At 38.7% G+C, this 23,408-nt stretch overlaps 1 protein-coding gene across 15 annotated transcripts in view; it reads right to left on the bottom strand.

Moving 5' to 3' along the window:
- The window catches only part of PPP6R3 (protein phosphatase 6 regulatory subunit 3), a 65,351-nt gene that overhangs the window by 26,893 nt on the left and 15,050 nt on the right, over positions 1 to 23,408 (bottom strand). For 8 of the 15 annotated variants that reach the window (XR_012675696.1, XR_012675695.1, XM_075162899.1 and 5 more), the window contains exons 3-14: positions 23,200 to 23,312; positions 15,133 to 15,260; positions 12,688 to 12,920; positions 10,976 to 11,162; positions 9,943 to 10,080; positions 9,343 to 9,408; positions 8,881 to 8,993; positions 8,084 to 8,197; positions 7,255 to 7,384; positions 5,228 to 5,380; positions 3,062 to 3,211; positions 2,481 to 2,545 (exon numbers count right to left, since the gene is read on the bottom strand). Coding sequence is in view for 13 of the 15 variants with exons in the window: in XM_075162899.1 (XP_075019000.1) it covers positions 2,481 to 2,545; positions 3,062 to 3,211; positions 5,228 to 5,380; positions 7,255 to 7,384; positions 8,084 to 8,197; positions 8,881 to 8,993; positions 9,343 to 9,408; positions 9,943 to 10,080; positions 10,976 to 11,162; positions 12,688 to 12,920; positions 15,133 to 15,144 (1,361 nt within the window). In the remaining 2 variants the exon portion in view is untranslated. The remainder of the gene's footprint in view (positions 1 to 2,480; positions 2,546 to 3,061; positions 3,212 to 5,227; positions 5,381 to 7,254; positions 7,385 to 8,083; positions 8,198 to 8,880; positions 8,994 to 9,342; positions 9,409 to 9,942; positions 10,081 to 10,975; positions 11,163 to 12,687; positions 12,921 to 15,132; positions 15,261 to 23,199; positions 23,313 to 23,408) is intronic. The other 7 variants (XM_075162902.1, XM_075162896.1, XM_075162898.1 and 4 more) reach the window with 4 other exon arrangements.

The raw sequence follows: 23,408 nt of genomic DNA on the forward strand, positions 1-23,408 counted from the left end.
GGGTTCTTAAGCAGAAGATTTGCATCCTAAAACCAAAGGTTCACAAAAATACTCGAGAATTTAAGATACCAACTGGTTTGACCACACTGAGCCACTTCAGAAGATTTAACAAGCAGGAAGTGCAGAGTATCTGAACAGATTATTTCTGCTTTCACATGTGTGTGCGTAAAAAAAAACACAACAACGTACAGCATTATCAAGATAAAGACAAAATTAACAACAGATCCATAGTTTTTAGGAATTTTCTGTTGCTGAGAGTATTTTTCAAAACCCCAATACACCAAACATTATCTCAGAGCTTTGATTCCATGATCAAAAGAGAAAAAATTCTTAAATCTCAAGTGTGATCTAGTATTACAGAGTTTCTTAACATTACATTTAGCATACAGAGCTAGAATGGTATGACCAACTGAAATTTAAGTTAGGATCATTGCTTTCCCGAAGTTTAGGAATGACATTTAACTGCATACCAAAGGTACAATTACACGGTGGTTCAAATATTTTTTATGTGACAGAACTGCTTTGTAGAAACAGGAATTACCAGTTTTTAGAGTAGTGCTTTGAGTAGCTATGATCAGCTGGAACCGTTCTAGATCTGACCAAAGAGCTAAAGTGAGAGCTCCGACTTGGACTAAATTTCTAAACATTTAGCTGCAAGCTAACCAGACATTTGCTGTGTCAGCTTTTTAAGGTTTTGTGCTTTTTAAATGATGGGGGGGGGGGGGGGAGGTGGAAAATCAAGAAGGATCCACTTAATTGGCTAAATAAACCTCCCATGAACTTGACTGAAATTTTTGTAAAGCGACAGCAGTTCAGGAAGTAGCTGATATGCAAACATAAATCGCATTACTCCATTTTCTACCATCATCATCTAACACATGAGGTAACTGAAATTATGTTATGTCAATGCAAGATGACATGAATGAAACAGTATCACGTTGTTGACAGGAACAACTTGAGAGAGAGATTCCTGTCTTACTTCCTCAACTGCTTAGGTAACAAGTACATTCAAAACAAGCAACGCATGATGATGGCAAAGGTTACAATTTCTAATACAGGATATGCCATAAGAGTGCTGGTATTTGACAAAGCAGACCGACTTGTTACTGCCTAGCCGAAAAGTCTAGAATATGATTGTATCTTCTGTTAGCAAATGCTTACTAATCCCAGTGATTTTTACTATGTCAGATTTTTACCAGCAGAAAGCTTCTAGACCTGCTCAAAATAACATTAAGTGACAGAATACAAAAGCATTAAAAAAGAATCCACCTCCTGAAGCAGGTAAGCTAAAAATACCTTTAGACAATCTTAAAGACTTATCTTTTGTATTTGGAGTCATACCTGTACAAAATTGGATAAAGGGGTGAATTACTTACAACAGTCTGCTTGTTTCTCGCAAATAAAAATCAATTCTTTCCAGATAAAAGCACAATCTGAGGTTTACAACAATATTTTCTGCATCAGTATTTGCAAACATGAGACTAAATATTTAATTAATTCATACATATGGTAAGCACTGGATCAAGAACATTCTTAGCCAACCAAAGAATAGTTTTAGTTTGTATCTATGGAAATAACTTTCCATACCTCTCTCCTATGAGAGTTTAATCACTGATAAAGTTGGCAGTTCTCTATAATCTCAGGAGAATACGATATAAAAGAGAAGACATTTGGGAGAGCATATTTTCTACAGTTAAATTAAGTCACATCCCCTTTCTTTGTACCACCCTCTTCACCTACTTCAACATTCTTATTTTCAGGTCAGTTACATTAGCCATATATTTACTATCTGATTCACATCAAATAGAACAGGAATATTTTTGGGGGAGTAGAACTGTCTCAAATAATACACCAGCAAACCAGCAACACCATCCCAGTCAGTGAATTCAGTATTTTGACAAGTTACGAGCTAAGATTTACTGTTCAGTATCTCCTGAGCCAAACTTAAGAGCCTTCAGAGACCTGTTTTACCACCTCAGGTAAAGGTTGAGTGTTTTTTCTCCAGCTATGAACACAGTTTCAGACGTTAGCTACTTGAAACTTCCATCCGTTAACAAACACATACTTTTAGAAGGTATTCCATTGCTGAGGACTTGGCTTTTACTGCTTAGGAGTCTATTGCTCCCCAATATGTAATATGCTTTGATGTGTTTATAAATAATTTTCAATTGCTTACTGGAGGAAAGTATTTCCTGTCCTCTCAAAACTTATGGTATGTTTCTGTCCTTGAAGATGGGTAGACTTTAAAGATCATAGTAATATCTTATACATGGCAAGAATGACAAACTATTGTCTTCTCAAATGGTCATGGGGAAAAGCATTAGAATGCTACCAAAAAGTAGTATGAGAGAAAGCTTTAATCCAAATATTAACATACAGGTGTTTTTGGAATTGGCCAGATCAGTTCCAGGTCATACATTCATTTCACAATTCAAGTCTTACGTAGACAATTGCAGGGAATGAGAAAACTAGTTACTCACTGTTTCTTCTCATTCATCTCCCATGCTTCAAGTATTCGTTCTATTAATTGGCACTTAAGGAAGAGCTATCAAAAAAAGCAAAATATGCTTAGTAGTAGTAAAGTGGAACACTATTACGCATTTTACAGTTGATTTTAACAAATATTTAAGTCTTACAAGACAACTGATTTCAGGTTCAGGATAAATACTTTCATTAAACGGTTTAAAGTTCAGAAGAAGCAGTCAGATTGCAACCAGAAACCCAAAAGCTAAATCTACATTAATTCTACTTCTCTTTACAGCTGCTGAGTTGTAGTAGCATAAAGCTATTGAAATAGCAATTTTAATTCTTAAAAATAAGAGGAACTTCAAGAAAATAAATACTTGCAGCTCTGCACACACGCTCACTTTGGGGCCACAAAAATCTACTCTATGGCACTTTCAGGTTTAACACCCTGAACTGACATTTTAAGAAAAAACAGAAAAATATTCCTGTTCATTCTATACATAAAGTAAAATTGGGGTATATTTTATGTAAGAGTAACTGCTATGATAGCCTGGAGATGGGAAAATTCAAGAGATTCCCAAAAAACACAACTTACATGTTTCAGTAAGAGATTGTCCCCAGCGGAATCCTGATCTGTAATTGTGCCATTTTCTGTGCTTTCAAGAGGACTTGCAAGAATCAATGCAATACAGATTTCTACTTGAGTATGCAAAAAGTTATTCCATGTATACTTAAAGAACATGTCCTGAAAAACAAATTCAACAATGTTTACACAAACCAAAGTCTTCTCATTAAACGTAACCTATAGTCTCACTCCAGCAAGTCATTTGAATGACTATACGGGAACAAATTCTTTTAAGTTCTACAGTAAGTATTATTGTGCAAGAGAAAATTTGTGACCTACAAAAAAGTTAATCTTTGTGCTTGCTATTATCTGAACACAAGGGCTATCATACTGGATCTGAACAAAAACTCAACTGTAACTGGATTTACCCTGTGGGTAACCAATCATGCATTTTCAGAGAACAAAGACAGGTAGGAATGACGCTCCCCACTTACATTCCCTACTTACATTGCTAACTGCAGCCCAAAGAGTCCCAGAGTCAGAAGTATTATTTATGATCTTAGTAGCCTTTGACAGATTTCTCTTTGTTTTGAGTTCACTTAACCTTCTAGCATCTACAATACCGTTTATCATGTGCTCCTGACTTCAGTGAGATTCCTTACAAAATCAAATCTACCTGTTTTGAACCTGTCACCTACTAATTTTATTCTATTACAGAAGGCTACCTCAGATAATCTAGATGCAGTTAAATGCCTTACACAAGACACCGATAAATACTGAGGTTGAGATACAATAAACAGTGTTCATTCAGGCATGTTCCTGGTTCTCCACATTTTTCCTTTTAAACATAGGAAAGATTTTTTTCAAGCTTTATGTCCAGTTATTTTAGATGACTGCTTACTGCAAAACTCAAATGATTGCTGTCACTGGTAAAATAAAATTAGTTATGGAAATATGTGCAGTGATTGGAACAGTATTAAACAATATAAATCTCATTCAAAATACAGCTAAAGATCTCCAATTTTCCTTCAGTCCTCTCAAATAACAAAATCCTCCCATAAAGATACGTTACTGGAACTAGACAATTACTTTTCCTAATGGTCAAGTCTGCACAGTAAAGCATGTGCTGTTTCAGCAAACAGCATGAAGCATCAAGAAGTTTATATGGCTAAAATTACTTTTTTTCCCTTATGTAAAACCTTCAACAGAAAAAGTATGTTCAAACCTCACTGAATTTAGTTTACAAAATAATCTACTTATAAGAACATGCAAGTGTTCACAGCATGTATATTCCCTTAGACAACACATCTAGGAAAAACTTCAGTTACGGTGAAGTTAGCTATTTTTATACAAGTTAGAACCTGTCTGCAAACCCAAGTTGTGCAGAGAAATTGAGATGAAGACATTACAACCATAGCTATATTAATTAGTTGAAGAAAAAAAGGATTTTACACTAAAACAATTTGGGGCAGAGAATATATTTACATTTTAAGTTTGCAACTGCCTGCTTAGAAGCAGAAATTTACATATTGTATTCAGAAACTGTAATACAAGTTCTAGCATGTTTTGCTAGTCATTTTTTAACTGATACCAACATTTGAATTTTTTGGTCAACCTAAACACAAAGAATATGTCCTGCTATAGTTGAAGTATGAGGTAGGAAGTACTCAAAGTACACATTCCACATTAGCAAAAAGCAGTGAGTGAAAGTTTGTTGTGCAACATCTTGCTTTCAGAGGTTTGAAGGCATATGAGCTACCAAGAATAACTGTCCTTTTATAGGACGGTGCTGAGATACCATTTGGTGTGCCATATATTATTAAGAGAGGAAAAGGGGTTTTGAAAGAACAACTTAGGAAAAGAATGAAAACAGCAGGGAAGCTCTGAACATGGCTGATAACTTGAGAACACACAGATGAAAAAAATAAGCTTAAGAAAACTACTTCATGTATTTATGAAGGTGTAGAGAGTAAGAACCATTCAAGTGATCAAAGGAAAATGCTGACTTCAGATCAATGAATTTAACAGTAAAATCCAGTATTAAAAGTTCTTAAACAGAGCAATAGAAGCCACAACACAAACAGGCTGAAAAGTTAGGCTGGAAGATATACTACAAATTATCTGCAGTGACAGAAAAAACAGACAAGACCTTAATAGCAATCCATAAAAATAAAGAAAGCAGCATAAAGTTCTTACCAGTACTACTCCTATGCTATTAAGTTCTATAAGCTCCTGATTCACACTGCTTGTATTTGTCTGTAAAAGGCTAGATATTAATCTAATCACATTTAAACGTGTGTTTCCCACAGGTGGATCCAATACACCCCAGGTTGTCTTCATGACACTCTTCTGAAAAAGAAAAAGGTACTACATAAAACCCATTAAAATATCTTTAAAAAAACAGCTCATCATTACTATGCACAATGACAGAGTAGTGCTTAGAAATACATACAATCAGTCCTCGAGCAACAGTCTTACCTTCACCCTGCAAAAAAGCAATTTTTAGTTCTGAACACTATAGCTTATTTCAACTCCATAGACAGGAAGCACTAAAAACAGTCACATGAAACCAATGACATTGTAAAAATTGATTGTTGACTACAGGCAGGATCTCCAAGTAGATGCATTCTACCCAACCTTGAAAGGGATTAGGAGAGAATTCCTAGGAAATGCTTCTCATTGGTTAATCCACATACAGCTATAGTCTACATTGCTACAATATACACAAAACAGCTAGGTGGACAGTCTTGAAACATATTATAATGCCTCAACAACCCTAACTTCATATACGTGAAAAAAATTTCATTAAGCAACAAGCTTCTCTGATGTCTTATTCTAATGTTATACACGAAACAAGCTCCATCTGTAGCCTTTGAAGGAATTACTTCCAACACAGCAAGAATCTCTTTCAATGCACTAATGGGTCCTTGTATTACAATCATAAGCCTCATGGTTCTTACATTGAGATTTTAGCTGGTTAACAAACCAGAACTGTTGTCACATAACTAAGTGCCAATAAGAAAAATCTGGTATTAGCTACTGTAAGAGCTAAAAATCTAGTAGCAAATGTGCAATGAGCAGGAAAATTCATAATGAAAATGTCTTCCTGTCTTAAGGCACAAACATTTTGACAAAGAGACCACTACTGCCTCCCATAACACTGGATGCCATTTTTGCCTGACCAGTGCCCTTGCATCAGAAAAGACGACTGACATCCTGCTAGTTCATTTAGTCCATTCCTTATATCAGGCAAAAGTCTAAGGATGCTCATTTAACTAGTGCTCAAAACAAGCAACAGATTCAGTAACTTCACTAGATGACTTATTCAAATGCTAACTATGTCCAACCAGCAGAAAATATTCAAGTATCTTTTGCAACCCTGCTTTTACTGTAATATAGACCTGTATCTTGCCGTGTTGTTGCAATAAAGACAGTTCCTTGGCATTTTATGACCTCTTCTGCATTCGGAAATCTTGAGGTCTCATCTTCTCCAGGCTAAAATAAACTTTAACACCTTGCCCCCCCACCCCCATCTGGTATTTTATACATCTCTGGTCTTTATTTTCACTTTGGCACACAGGTCCTTCTTTCTTATGGACTGTGGCACCCAGTTCAGGGTGCAGTGCTCCAGCTGAAATTCTGCCAGTGAAAATTTGAGTGGAAAAATATAAATGGATCATAGGTAAACCCCCTATTTATGTATCTTGTATTTATCTTTTGCAACAGCATGACATAGATAAGTTGCTTAAATCAGTTAAAAAGCCTAGAGTGCAGGGCGCATGCTGTGAAGCTGGTCTACTTGGGTCCTCGGCAAGTCTAGAGGAATTGTGCAGGCCTCACGTGAGCCATGCCAAAGTTCCAAACAACTGAAGCATCCATAGTCCGTGTTTCCTATCCAGATAGGATTTCAAAGCAGAAAACAGGACCCACTTTGACAATATATAGCAAATCTCTTTTCACTGCTTTCAGAAAGAAGCAATTGCTTCAAGGCTATTCTGCCAATTAAACAAAGTTTAAGCTGAAAAAGCATATCAATTAGCACAACACATTGGCTCAGGGACAACATAATGAACAGTAAAGGTTACAACAGGCTGGGAAGGAGCCTGAGCACTTGCCCGAATGTTGTCAAACTGGGTTTTGTTGGTTATTATAACCTGCCTAAAATACAGTCACACAGTGACAGTCTTGTTTCAATTAATTTGGTAACAGAAGGTTTCACTTACTTTTGGAGGCTCAAGTAGGAGTTCATGGAAGGATGAAAGTCGTGCTTTTATGGCTTCTAAAACACTTTTGTTGACCGAATATGTTGAATTGCTCATGCCTGGAGGACAGATCTCTATATGGCCTTCAAATCTAAAACACACACAAGCAAAATCTGATAATTAATATCAAAAGTTGTAAAACATCTTTAAGGTGGGATTGTGAGAGTGTCATGGTTCTGAAGGCATGTGAAAAGAATGAAGAGGCAAGTAAAAACGCAAGGTTACAAATATGAATTAAGTTGTTGGTTGAACAAGATTTTTCCAAACACTAGACCTAGTATTTTTAGATTTATTTTGCTTGAAATCTCCAATATGATTTTGAGATTAAACATTACAGCTGTTTTATTTCCTCTTTTAAGGCAGATAACAAGCTTTACTCATCTATCCTGAACAACATAAACAAGTTGAATGTACCACAGAGATTTGTTCAGCAGTTTCTCAAAGTGAAGATGTAATAAAATTCCAAATAACTTTTTAAAAAGTCAATACCCACTCACTGCACTGTACGCATTTACTCTATTCCTTGTATCCAGAAACAAACTGATGAAATGTAGTCTGATCTGTCAAGTGGCACTTAAAATAGCTTCCAAAAAAACCTGCAGAAAGACCAGTCATTTGGTGAAAGTGTAGTAATGCCAACTGCAATCACTTGGTTTGCTCTTTTACTTCTTCAGCTACAACAGGCCACAAAAATGGTTCAGTCATAAGTACATGGAAGACACTTGCTATTGCTGAACAGTAGTTTAGTTAAATTATGCAAGCATAATTTAAGTGAAATAAGAACACTTACGTCTGTCGTCTTGTCTCAAGTAAGGTCAGTAGTATTTGGATTGCACTGACTATTGCAGATTCATTTTTTTCTTTATGAAAAATATTAGACAGCAGCTGCTCTATGATTTCTCGTCTGAAAAGAAAAGCATTGGCATCAGATATAAAACTACTTCAGGATACAGCCGTTAAAAGAAATAGCTACCATTTGCCCATATAAAATTAATACGGGGATAATAGAAAACCAGTAGCTATTTCAAGCTAGCACGTACCACTAGGACAATCACTCCCATCCTCACTGCCCCAATCATATTTTCCTATTCCTTCCATTGATCTAGTTTTTTGATCTGACAACCAACACTACAAAAAGGGAGTTTTCAGTCATATCAAAAACCTGATGCAGCTTGTCATAATAGTCACACAAATCTAAACCTATAACCAGCAAAAGGAAGAAGGGAATACAGGAGAATCTTTTCTGTGGCAGAAACACATACTTAGATTAACTTAAAACAAGTAACAGATCAAAGCCAAAGTCTCCCATGGGTACTCTGCACAGTATCAAGCTGACCTCCACATGCGTGACCCCAATAACTTTGGCAGCGCAGGAAATAATGAGACAAACGCCCCCCAAGGAAGTCCTCCAGATGGGCTCTGCTTACTCGCTGAGTTATTTTAAATTACACAGACAGAGGACGGGTAGCCAAGAAAATTCACCTGAGAAGCGGAGCTTGCCATTTCTAAAGGTTTTCAAGGTCCAAAGTTAAAAACTATGTTGTTATGAACTGAAAATAAAATCAGAAATTCAGCAAACCAACTTACTTTTCTAGACTTGCAAGCAGTGGATCTGGTTCTGAACTGTTCTGTACTTGTAACATCTGGTCTCTGCTTAGACGAATAATTTCACAGAGTGACTGTGATGCATTTGAAAGCCTCTGGAACAGAAAAACATAACTTTTCACTATAAGAATAACAACATGCTGGACTGTAATTCTTCAATTAAAAAAGGTGAAAGTTTCAACTTGGACAAGAGTCTCTCCTACGCAAAAAGATTCAGGCAATACCTTTATGCCATAACTAAACCGAGAAGGTGGCGGCCCGAGAAGGGGGGGTGGTGGCCCGAATTAAAAATGACACACCCTCCCTCAAATGACCACTTAAAATACTGAAGTCAGCTTACTGAAAAAAGCAAGCAGAAAACAGTAAAACTAAAAATTCTAACACTATGTTGTACAGCAACTTGTTGAACAGATAGACCCAGAAGAGTGTCAGACCAATACTTACATCTTCATCTTGAGACGGATGTACAATTTCCACAAGCCGCTGGATAATTCTCTCCTCATTTAGCCACTGTAAAAGTGTTTGTGGGTGTTAGTAAGAATGTTATGCAAGTGAATGAATTAATTAAATTAAAATTAACAAAATTAAAAAGTCATCTGACAAATGCCACATGATATACTGTCGATATTTCTAAACAAGGACTATACTAACAATACTTCAGAAAAAAAGAAAAAAGTAAAATTAGTGTTTCTGATCAACTGTAAAAAAGAAAGCCTTAGGTATAATTTTAAAATAAAACTTTCATGCCAAAAAAAGTGTTCAGTTGCCAAAAGATGTGTTCAGTAAAGTCCAAAACATTTTTAAAACTGCATTTGGCAGCTGTAATTTAGATATTAAAGACCAGGGGAAGAGACCAGCACTCAGGTTCTAAGTTGTCCCCAGCAGCGCTGTGACTCCACTGGAAAAGTATTAGCAGCTCCAAGCAAAAAAAACCCCACACATCTAATTTCAGCACATTTGAGAAATAAACTTAGTAAAACCAGCAGAAGATAAGCCATCTTACAGTTCACGTCAGACAGAAATCCTTTGAGACATTTTACTTACATTTAACACTTCTTGCCGGGGCTGTGGAGGTTCTATGCAAGTCAGTAGCCTGAGCAACAAGTCCATGATAGCAGAGGTCCCTATGTGCTTAATAATGAGGTCTACAAAATCATGTTTCCTCTTTAAAAAACCAACAATCTAGAAATTAAAAAGAAGTAAGCTTACATTTGCTTATCTGTATTTTACATGGTAAATTACACCAACCAGTTTTAGTTTCTCTCTCCTATCAAATGGAGAAAATATATGAGAACTTCTTAAACACTTTTGCCACTTAAAGCTTGCAGTACAAGGCAAGATAAAACAACACACACGTACAGAGTAGCAAAAGTGGCACAGGACAGATCCGTACTATGTGCAGTGTGTCCTGGGCCTCCTCTCAAGCCCAACTTGCTGATCATAAACTACTTACAATCCAATGCACAGTCAGCTTTCCTTTTTGGTACAAATTACTCCCATCCCTGCTTAGTGAGCAAAGCTCAACACAGCAAAACCTTAACATAATACAAACAAATACAGAGCTTGCTAAATTAAAGACACAGAACCGTCACAAACTTAATTTACCCAGATATGAGAGCTAGTCATTGCAGCTTTTGCAGTATTGGGCCACATGAACACAGAGTACATTATTTCTGAACAAGGACTCCAAATGTCTCTCACCTTGTGCTATAACAATTCTTCACACCAAACCAGACCCACCCCCACTGATTCAATTCATTTACCTTCACCTCTAACAGCAATTAATGCAAATATCACCATATAAAACACTGAGCTAAGCTAAGCCAAAAGGTAAGCACTCACACACTGCACAAATAGCTCAGGCAAATCTCAATCAAATACATCTTACTCATCCAGATAGATTTTTTAATCCTGTGCATACCATAAAAAAAAGTTAGGGTCTTCAGCTAGTATGGAAGTTGAATGCTCTTCTTTGACTCCGCTGCTATCCCTCAAATGTGTAGTCTTAAAGCAGCATTGCCGAGTACTACAACTTTATTAGAGCACTTGTTAAATTGTGGAGCTTGTAAATATTTACCTGCTCTGGTTTTCTGCTTATAAGAATACTTAGCACCTTGCTGAAGAAACTGGCCAGTAAAGGGTTTAGAGGAGATTCATTTAAGAGGAAGCTGTACAGTTTCATAAGTAAGGATTCTTCTTCTCCCAGCCTATCATTGATCTGTGAGACATCTGATGTAAGCAGCTCACACGATATGTTTGGATATCTGTGGAAAAGGAAAAAAAAATATCCATCACTCATACTTCAAAAGTTGTCATACTTCCAGCTCTGAATTCAGAACCTGGTAAGGCTTCTGACCAAGTTTTCAAGCAGGGTTGGTCTGCACTAATTAAAGCAGCAAACTACTGCAAGGTAACAACTGTACATTCAGCCTACAAGCTCTGTTCTTTCATCTAAGAAATGGACTACTCTGTTCTTCAGTAGCAATAGCACAACACTAGGCAAGTGGGATAAGGAAAGGGCAAGCATTTATTTTAAGATCTATTGTTAAATCCATCTGTTCTACTGTTAAATCCATCTGTTCTACTGTTAAATCCATCTGTTCTAGTACTGATCTCTGATTTCAGAAGCCACTTCTTTTTTTGAAGGGGAAAAAAGTTAGTTGCCAAAAAGTTAAGCAGACTGGTAGTACTGGACCGATACTGGGGAGTGTGTTTGCCCCTTTCTATTATCACAGGGATTATATTAAAAAGGTCAAAAGGAATAGTTTCAGGGGAGAGAGAGATATATAGAGAGAGATATTGCAATTATGTAGAAATTCAGTAAACTAGTCAAAGTCTGACAAAGCCTGCAAAACTAGCTAGTACTGCTTCATGACACGGTGTCATGTACAGAACTGTACATGTACAGACGTGCAGTTCAGAACATTGAGTAATTAAACTAACAGGCCATCAAGACCAGTAATCTCCTGCATTTGACAGTACTATCACCCACTCACACTAAAGGTAATTTTGACAGCATCAGCAGCTGAAGGTTTCTAAGCGAAAGATGCTTCAATTTCAAACTCTACTAGAAACACTTACAGGAGGCTTGGTTTACCAGAAATGGTGAAGGGCTGCAACTAAGAGTGTAGCTTATTTCACATTAATATTTTACATACTGTTTTAAGAAAAAAGCAGCTTTCTGCACAGACAACTCTAAAACAGGCCAAAAATGGTTGAAGAGCTTTTATACGAATTGCTAGGTTGATTTTTGAGTTTGAACCTTCTCAGCAAACTAGCTGAAGTCATGGCCATACCCAATTCTTACAGTTCTAGCTCTGCAAAGGAAAACACCAGCAATTAGACATTAAGTACATTCTTCCAAGGAGTGCTACAGACCTTCTAATAAGCATCTTCAAAACATCTTACCAATCATCAATAAAACAAAGCTAAGCACTTAACTATACTACCCAAATAGGGGTTTTCATTCAACTATTTTTCTTAATAATCACAACTACAAGATTCTTCATGTGAGTTCTGATTTTTTTTGTTTTGTAAGCCTCCTTTGGACAGCAATTGGTTTTGAAAGCATTTGTGGATAAGCGGCTTCCATTTGAAAAATATGCAAATATTAGAATGATTTATTTAAAAGTTCTACAAAGTCCCTTGAAAATAAACTTAGTCTAAAGATACCAGTATTGTACTACACAACAGCATGCAGGGATTCAAAACACACTATCAAAGTAACTGGAGTAAATTATCCCTCTTTCCACCTTCCCAAGTCTCCCCCACCCCCAAAAGTTTTCCTACTTATATCGAATTTTTTCATCCATGTCTTGAGGTGGCTCTTCGATAATAAATGAAACTAAGTCTTCCAAACATTCTGACTTCAGCAGAAACTCTATAAGTTTGCGATTCTGAGCCTTGCACTCTTGCAGAACATCCTCTTCATCCATCAATTCCTTCAGTGTTACATCTTCTCTCTCTAGAAGTGTATCTATGTGGGATGATGAATGGAGATCAAATTTCCAAAACATGCTGGTCTGGATAAGAAGAATACACACAAAGCATTAAGTTTACAAATCTATTCAAGCAGTATTTGTAGTAACACTTCATAGTAGTATTTCATAGCTTCTAACCCCAAAGGTACCTGCATGCATAGAAACTTTCTAGAACATGCATGAGGCACAACAGTAGCTGCTGACAATCAAAAGCTACAAAATCAGGCTTGATTAAAGATGACTGAATACTCCATAGTAATTTTTGTACCTTTAGTAATAGCCAATATTCTAACATCCAAAGATAAAGTTAGGCAGCTCCAGGGTTTTACTTACATGAAAGGAACGTGCTAATCTGCATTAAAGAAAAAAGGATAACTTCAGTTTTCAATTTATTGAGTTTGCTCTTCCCAACCTGTTCAGCAATTAATAGAGCTGAGCGAAGATAAAACGGGCACTGCATAAACGTACTACAGTACGTTGAAGAAAACACCTATAAAGGTAGAGGAACTATAATAATTTTAACTTGCAGGCAGCACACATCAAAGTGCTGGAGCTAATTTCAACACAGGACCTACTCTCTCACTGTACTTCCCTCCACAAACTTGACACAGGAGGAAGAACAAGGGACAATAATATCTTATGCAAACACGTGAAAGGGTAGTGGCCGCAACCACTGAAACATTGTAAAAGGCTGTAACAGAAATGCATAAGGATGAGCAGCTTAACCTTTCCTTATAAAATGGTTTGCCACCTCCATATTAATTCTGTTGCTCTAAGGCACCCTGCAAGCAGTTGCTACTGAGACAATAGTGCTATCAGAAAAGAATATTTCAGTCTATGATAGATCCAATAAACTGCTTTCACCTCTCATTAAGCTCAATACAAGCATTCGTTCCATTCCCCCCCCGCCTTCAAAACAGGGCTTTTACATGACATTTAACCTCTGACACAGTATCAGCTGGTCTTACATGAATGCAGAATTTAAGAGGATTGAAAGAGATACTACAGATACTAGAGAACAGTAAGAGAAAGTTTTCTTTCCTGACAATTGGAAGCAGCACGGTTTTGAGCAGTACGCATTTAAATAAGGAAAGACAGACTCCTTTTGCTCCTTTAGTAACTGCCTTCCAAGTGTGAAGGATTAATTCAATATGTTAATTACTGCTGTCCATTAGCGACATCAGCTGCAAGGACATGTAGTTACTGCAGAGAATGTAGGTGAATAGTACTATTTTAGCAAGAACACTTCTGTAAGGTTGTATGCAGGAGCAAGCTTAAAGACAATAATCAAACTATGCTTTTGTAATACACTTATAAAAACCTACAAAAACTAAAACAGAAATATCTAATTCTTATGCAAACTAAGAGGTAGACAACTTTAAGCATTTATTTCCAAGTTACAATGGATTCAGCATGCACACTACAGCTACTTAGAACAGTGAAGTGTCAAATTTAGTACTTGAGCAGTTCAGAGAACAGGTAAGAGTCCAAGGATCCAGCAAAACCCTTACGACTCTCTTCATTAGCAAGACTTCCAGTATTTGGCCTAAATATTAAAAAGCTTGGTATACTCACTATGGAGAAGTTTTAATTGCTTTTAGGGTTTTCATTGTTGCTTTAACCATTACACACTGATCACTTAATACCACCTTACTTTGCTTAGCCTTTTGTCAGAAGTTGTAAGCATACATAACTGCCCCTAGATTACACAGCTTTCTGTTTAAAGATATGGGAGTCAAACAAAATCAATCAGGAAAAGGTACAGATAATTTCAATTGCAGTATCAGTACTTACAATCATCTGAGATCCCATGCAAGGATTAAGTGGTTAAAAAACAGAAAAAAAATTCTTTTCTACTAAAAGTATTAGTAAATTTACAAGCAGGGTTCAAAACACCTGATCTCACAAATTAGCTTAAATCAAATTATACAAAGTTGTTATTAAAAACACTAGCTTTGGGTATTCAGGCTACATGCAGACTTACTGTAAGCAAGTGAAACTAGTGCACTATATTAAAGTCACAGGTTGGGTTTTTTTTTTTTTAAAGCTTCTAGAAAGTAGATCAAATCCATCCCCTTACCCCAATTAGTGAAAGTAGCATCTTCACAAATGACCACTATCAATGCTAATTCCAGATGTAAATCCCTCTGCAGTGATTAAAGCTCATTTCAATAGCTTCAATGTATTTCTCAGTTACTTATTTCAAGAGAAATTTAACAATGGAAAATAGCAACAACAAAAAAAAGAGGCATACTACTGCAAACATGTTACTGCGTTATTTCACAAACTGTATCCCAGGCAAGCTCTTTTAGGGGGTGCTCCCTCAACATGTCAGGTGCCGGCCAGAGATTATTCCATCACTTTTCAACAGGAGCCCAGGTCCTTTGAAATAAGGAAAAATAAACAACATAAAATGTGCCAAAAAGGAAGTCCAGGAACCCTGAAGAGAAGAGAATTTTCTTAGGTGTTATCACTGGCGATAATCTAGAATCAGCCTACCGTAGTTCTGAGTGGAAGTTTTAAAAACAAAAAGTTATTGTTATTCTTCCCACAGCCTACTGTTCTACCCTCCCTTCCAAAACATACCAATTCTGAAATTTTGAATTATCTTCATGCTTTTTCAAATTTCAGTCCCATTAACAGAGTCAGAATTAGGCCTTATGTCCACAAATCAGGAGTGCTCCTCCCAAATTTTCACTATCTGCAAAATCTACAATAAACTCCACAGGTCAATTGGGTTGTGTTACTCCTGATGTTCAACTCCATTGCCAATATGAGCAGAAAAATCACAACATCTGGATTCAATGCAAGATGCAGAAGACTGCCAAATACGAGACATGCTCAAGATTAGATACTACAAGAAGCAAAATAATCCAGGATAATACTAAAAACTCTCAGATCTGGAAGGAAAAATTGTGTTAAAGATGCTAAAACCACTGCAGATATTTGACTGTCTTTTGTAACTTGAGTTAGCTTTCCATTATCTCTGAACATTCCCAGCAAGCAAGACTAACAGAATTCCAATTAATGTAAACAGTACTTCTGAAAGTTTACATCAACTTGCTGATGTACAAGTTATGACAATTCAAGACCCTAAGGAACACCCAGCATTCAGAAAAATATCACTTTGTTTTCTTAGTTAATATTGTTAAGAGATTCTTCTCTGAATGAATGCTGAAATAACCTTCCATGTAGTAAACACGTGATTTGAATCTGAAATGAAAGAAAGCAGTTCACCAAAATGAAGAAAGCCTGTCAACTGCTCTGAGATACAGATAACTGAAATTCTCACTTGAATTGTTTGCTAAGGGGAAGAAATAAAGCTTAGAAGCGATCCTTTCAGACCAGAAAAAAATTGAAGTCTTCTGCCTATTACAGCTGAAGAAAACCATTGAGTAGGTGGTTTGAGTAGACATAGCTGTCAAACACCCTTCCTGAATACAGACACCCCGGTTTTCAACCTACAGGACGAAGATGTGAATTCCAGCCAGACAAGCATATAGTTTAATTTTGGACAATGTCTCCTATACTGAACCTTTTACAGAACAGACCTGTTACTTTAAAGCATCCAGAGTCCCTTCAATAAATAAGAAAACTATTAAAGTAAGCTGCTGATTTAAGTTAAACTTTTAAGCATCATGCTTAAGTAAAATAAACATGAGAAACATACTTTGCAAGGAGTTACTTCCAACTTGGTACCTCATACTTCTACCTAACAGTCAAGTATTGGTAGCTACAAGCAGACATGGGGATCTAGACCAGGGCAGAAAAGAAAACTAAAAGGACCTCAGCTAGCCACCTGAAAGCTGTTTTACCTGACACCTGGATGTTAAAAGCATATTCACAGAGCTTCTGGGTAGGAACTTCACAGATTTTACAGCAATACCCAGTTTCATTTTTCAGGGAAGAGAAACTTTTTTTTTTTTAAAAAAAGTATCAGTGTCAAGCTGAAGATTCTGCAATATATGAAAGTCTGAGAAATGCTACACAGACAGTTATAACAACGATTGCATTATAAAAAACTAAACTCGGAACATAACTGTCGATTTTCTTTACGTACCATCGTATTTTGTTACTATAGGGTTCAAGTGCACAGATGAAAAAAATCAGTTACTTTTGCACCAAACTTTTCCATGATTGAAATACATACTAAATTATGTAGCCTACTTCAGCAAAACAGGTTTTTACGACTCCTGGGTAGCAACTAGCAAAAGACAACTTAGTTGTTGGATGCAAGGAGAGCAACCACCACCGAGTCCTTCATGCCACCACAGGCTTTCAAGGTCTTACACTTCTTAATGATAAAAGCATTTCCAATGCAAACAATCCATTGCCTTCTAAAAACCAAACAGGTAGGTAGGTTTGATGAAGGACAAAGTAATGATGAAAATAAATTCTTATGCTTTTATCATTAAAAGAGAATTTACCAACATTTTTAAGACCTTTAAATGCATTAAGTGATTTCTTTAAAATGCTAAGCATGCCCTTCTGCCTGCTTCACATAACTTCAACCAGTTAGCCCCTAGGTGTATTCACTTAGTTTCCAGTTTTGGTTTTTTTTTTCTCCTCCTTTCTCCAAACAATGGACAGTAATTAGACACCATACTAGCATTTCTAAAGTGCTTATTTTGACACTGGAAACAGACCATCTGTTCAAAACAAAGCTAAGCAAGATTGCATGTCTGAAAAAATTTGAGCGCTAAACAGAATTACCCAAATTGACAGAGAAGACACTCTAGTGGCTACTTTTTAAACTGCCTATTTCACTCAGCCAGAGCATCACCCATTGTAAACCTGCTGTCTACAATTGCCTGTCCTTTGCAGGCTGGGGCACAATTCCTCAAAGCATTAAATATCCCAAGACCTATTAAATAGGAAAATTAAGCACTTATGCATTTAGTCTGGAATCGAGGGCAATTTGAACAAAATAATACAAAAAAATAAAAACCCTGCATTCTAGCTTGAAGATCTGGACCAAAACAGTTCTTTTCCGTAAAGTAATGATAATTTATAGCAATACACAGTTATGCCATCACTGAATTCCCCACTTTCTCCACTTGATGAATGCAAGAAAGAATCTCTCATATACAGCAACACATTTACATCACTTTTTCTGCATTGAGAGTTCAGGGGAAAAATAGGTAATTCTTTATCTTCTAGCCCATTAATATACTATGGTTTTTAAGTAGTGTAAAAACTCTGCTCTTAAGTATTCCTTAGTTTTATTTCTAAATACTTCAAATAATACAATAGAGACCATACTTACCCAATAACCTATTTGAAAATAAATTTATTTTCAATTAAAGCAGTGAGGTTCATTGTGTTATTAGCTAGGAAGATATAAGTTACTGTTCCAAGTCCCTAGATTTAACTACATTACTTCACATTACATCCAGCAATCAAAATAAAAAATAAAAGCAGTCATACAGGAGAGTTTTCATGGTACAGTTTCTACATTTCTTAAACAAAATCTAAGATCAATTTGACATAGAATAAAAATCTCATGTGAACACAAAGTAAGATGTAGCAGTCTCTTCAGTATCAGAACAGCCTGTTCAGGCCACAATTGAGCCCTAGTGGAAATTAATTTTTGAGAAATACTCCATTACTTACACTAACAATTAGATTTTTATGATTATAAGCTAGTGAAGATTCAAAGAAACTTTGTGGAGGAGGGAGCCAATAGATGGTTTGAAATGAAAAGGAATGAAATAGAACATAAAATACAAACACCTTTACGTCAACAATTCAATACATATTGCACCCATATTTCAAATACTGCGCAGTCCTAGTCCTCCCATTTCCAAAAGGACACAGCAAACTAGAAAAGATACTGAAAGGGAAACAAAACCAATCGACAATTCTTTTATGGAGTGGCTGGGAGACCTTGCGCAGGCTGGCTGCACCTCCCTTTCCTGCCTGCAGGATGGCTGGATGCTTCGTCCCCTTTCAGCCACTGTTGGGCCCAGGGTGCTGTGCCTGTGCTGCGCTACTTGCAGGGAGCTGGGTCAGTGGAAGGTGACCGAGGATACCCGACCCTCCTGCCACACTGTTGCCACTATCTCATCCAGGGGACACCATGCATGGGATGAGGAAGGGGCTGGAGCCCTGGCACACCAGGGGAAGTGGAGGGCAGTCCCGGTGCCCAAGGGGCAGCAGAATGGCACGGGGAGCAATCCCCAGGAAAGGGGGACCCTCGCCTCCGCGACCCTCCTCCTTCTCCCACATGAGGGCATTTCTCAAGCCACAGCCCCCCCAACTCCCAGAACAGCCATATTTGGCCACATGCATCACCACACAGTGGCCTCCTGATGTCATGAGCCGCCTCACTGCCTTTTGTTCTGGGCCCTATAAATACGGGGACCCTGGCAGCTGGCTCACAATTTGCTGAGCTTCAAGGCCCTCGGATTCCAAGGATAATTGGAACAAAGAGGTCCCACAGCAGCAAGGTGAGTGGCTGCTCACTTTTGCGTGGAAAGGCAGATAGGTGGTTGCAGGAGACATGGAAGAAGAGGAGGCAGTGTCAGAGGAGGGACACCATCAGCCACATGGTAGTGAGGGCCATCACTCATGTGGATGATGGTGTGAAGCCCAAGGAGATGGATCCACCCAAAGATCAAGAAGAACCAGTGGAAGTGGATCCACCTCCAGCATGGCTGCCCTGGCACCACTACACCATGCCTGGGCTCCCCTCCATGACACCATCAATACAGCATCACAGGAGCACCCAGCCAGCACCCTACCATCAGCCCAGCCTCCACACCTGGCATTAGCTGGGAGGCCCAGCCTCCACACCTGGCTGCCCTGCAGGCTCACCCATTCCATCTCCCAGTATTAATAATTATTTTGTTAATTGCCACGGGTGGTGTGAGCCCTTCTCTTTTCCATCCCCCACCCCTCCTGAAGGGGTGTCATCTCCTCTGCCCTGAGCCCCAAGAAAAGGGGATGAGACAACCTGGCTTCCACTGGGCTGCTGCACCAGGACAACAGGAGGAGTCCCTTGGAGGGCCACCGAGGTCCCTGGGGCCCGGACATGGGGTTTCTTCAGTCTGAGGAAGAGAAGGCTGCCCGATGGGTGGTTGAAGATGAAGCCAGACCCTCCGCAGCAATGCACGAAGAGTAGCAACAGATCAAGTAAAGAAGTTAGAGACAGTTGTACCTTTACAGAAGCAGAAGACTGCAGTTCTGCCAGGAAGAAGTGCTGGCCTGCAGCATTAAGGTCCCTTCTAGCTGCTTCACTACAAGTTCTTTTCAAGGTTGGGCAATAAACAATTTAAAAAAAAGAAAACAAACAATAAAACAAGAAAATAACAGTAAGAATGCTTTTCTCCTCCTTATTTGGTACTTTGGCAACTGCATCTGGACTCCTCTGTCCCCTCCTGGACTCCCTAGTCCAGGAAAGACATTCATGTGTGGAGTGTGGGCCCAGTGAGGGGCTGGGGCACACAGCACACAAGGGCAGGCTAAGGGAACTGCCTCTGGTTATGAGGGTGGTGAGACACTGGAGCAGGTTACCCACAGAAGCTGTGGATGCCCCATCCCTGGAAGTGTTCAAGGTCAGGTTGGCTGAGGCTTTGAGCAACCTGATCTAGTGAAAGATACCTGTCAGCCTCACCTCTGTGCCTGGGAAGATCATGGAACAGATCCTCCTAGAAGCTGTGTTAAGGCACATGGAGGACAGGGAGGTGATTTGAGACAGCCAGCATGGCTTCACCAAGGGCAAGTCTTGCCTGACCAACCGAGTGGCCTTCTATGATGGAGTGACTACATCAGCGGACAAGGAAAGAGCTACTGATGTCACCTAGCTGGACTTCTGTAAGGCCTTTGACACAGTCCCCCACAACATCCTTCTCTCTAAACTGGAAAGGTATGGATTTGATGAGTGGACTATTTTGATGGATAAGGAATTGGCTGGATGGTCGCATCCAGAGAGTAGTGGTCAAGGGCTCAATGTCTGGATGGAGATCGGTGACGAGTGGTGTCCCTCAAGGGTCCGTATTGGGACCAGTACTGTTTAATACCTTTATCAATGACATGGACAGTTGGATTTAGTGCACCTTAGCAAATTTGCAATGACTAAGCTGAGTGGTGCAGTTGACACGCCTGAGGGACCGGATGCCATCCAGAGAGACCTGGACAAGCTGGAGAAGTGGGCCCGTGTGAACCTCATGAGGTTCAACCAGGCCAAGGGCAAGGTCCTGCCCCTGGGTCGGGGCAACCCCCGGTATCAATACAGGCTGGGGGATGAAGGGATAGAGAGCAGCCCTGCCGAGAAGGACTTGGAGGTACCAGCGGATGAAAAGCTGGACATGAGCCGGCAATGTGCACTCGCAGCCCCGAAGGCCAACCGTACCCTGGGCTGCATCACCAGCAGCGTGGCCAGCAGGTCGAGGGAGGGGATTCTGCCCCTCTGCTCTGCTCTGGTGAGACCCCCCTGCAGTGCTGCATCCAGCTCTGGGGTCCTCAGCCCAGGACAGACATGGACCTGTTGGAGCGGGTCCAGAGGAGGGCCACAAAAATGATCAGAGGGATGGAACACCTCTGCTGTGAAGAAAGGCTGAGAGAGTTGGGCTTGTTCAGCCTGGAGAAGAGAAGGCTTCGGGGAGACCTTATTGCAGCCTTTCAGTACTTAAACGGGGCTTATAAGAAAGATGGGGACAGACTTTTTAGGAGGGCCTGTTGCGACAGGACAAGTGGTAATGGTTTTAAACTAAAAGAAGGTAGATTCAGACTAGATGTAAGGAAGAAATTTTTTACAATGAGGGTGGTGAAACACTGGAAGAGGTTGCCCAGGGAGGTGGTAGATGCCCCATCCCTGGGCACATTCAAGGTCAGGCTGGACGGGGCTTTGAGCAACCTGATCTAGTTGAAGATGTCCCTGCTCATTGCAGGGGGGTGGGACTAGATGACCTTTAAAGGTCCCTTCCAATGCAAACCATTCTATGATTCTATAATCATCTTAGTAAGACCTTGCCATCATCAAGTTTTAAGATTCAGGAATTGTGGGGAAGCATTCCTTGTACATAAGCTAGTGACATTTCATTGTTTTGAACTATTTGCAAGTTTCATTTACATACCAAAAACAAAACACTGCACCTTCTTCCAAATACCATTAAGAATCCCTGGGTAACCAAACGATGTTTCGGAATACAAGAGAAACACTTTAGCATGTTCACTGGCTACTGTATAATTTAAGCTTGTACTACAGATCCAATTCCTTCCAGCCATTATACTCATTTACAGCACATATGCTCCTCAGCTAACTACTATACTTTCAGATGGTAACTACATACTCTTAAGTGAAATGCAAGCAAAAGACACCATGTGGTAGTCCCTTCTTGACTGAGAGAGAAACACGTCAGAAAACTGTGTGAAGACACAGTAATTTTCATAACATCCTCTTTAATAGCTGCCACCTCTCCTCCTAATAATGAGGCAAATTATCTAGTAAGTAGGGACTTTCACTCCCCTATCAGACAAGGGAAGACGGAGCTTGCTATGGTTGCAGAACAGTTAAGAATTGAGATAGAAGTGAAATCACTTTCACCCTTATTTATCACACTAGCCTCCCTTATTTATGCACACTAGCTGCACTTCTATCTAGATCAGAACTATAAATATGGTTGTGTTTGCTTTTTTTTTTACATAATATATATCTATCATGTGTTTATACACACACACTCCTCCTATGACTGAATGCGCCAATAATCAATTGCTTTGACATGCTGGAGTACATAAATAGGTACAAAATAGTTAACGCTTACTCAAAGGCACCAATCCCTCAAAATTTGAGGTAATAACCATCCAGCAAAAGTACAAAAAATCAGCTGAAATCTACAGTTTGCAATGAAGTTACAAGAGCAATTTTATACCAAGCAACAAGTGTAACCTTGTCAATTCCTACACTATCTCAAATCACAGGTTAGTAAGTGTTAATAAACATAGATCTTAATTACCTGCAATAACTACAAATTAGACACTGGTATCCCCTGCCCAAGTAGAAAAGATGAATCATTTTCTAGTAACTCCACTTCAACAGCCAAACATTTGTATGTTTAAAATACTCATTGGTCACAGAATTCAGCTAGAGTCTTCGTATTTTTAATTCTCCCAATTACCTTCAAAATGGAAATGAAGATATCTGTGTACTGAGAAAAGCAGATGGTTCCATAATATTATAAAAAGCAAGCTAAACAATGCATAGGTACCCAGAAGACAATTTTACACTGAAGCATGCAGTTTAGTACCAAAAATTCAGTTGCAGAAGACAGTATTACCATACTTCAATATAATAACCTATAGTGCTAAGCATCATTCATACCTAATATATGTCAGTTCATGAACACATTTGCTTTGAAACTCTTCCAAAGAATTGGAGGCTGGGCAGCAGATACACCTCCTGGCACAAAACCAAAACACTTTAAAACATGTTCCCTGTAAAACAAATAGAATAACCACAACAGTGTGTCTAGATGACCCTTGATTCTCATTGTGAGACCAAAGATGGGCAGAGAAAGAAGATAGTGCAAC

The sequence above is a fragment of the Calonectris borealis genome, chromosome 14, assembly GCF_964195595.1.
Source record: "Calonectris borealis chromosome 14, bCalBor7.hap1.2, whole genome shotgun sequence".
Lineage (NCBI taxonomy): Eukaryota > Metazoa > Chordata > Aves > Procellariiformes > Procellariidae > Calonectris > Calonectris borealis.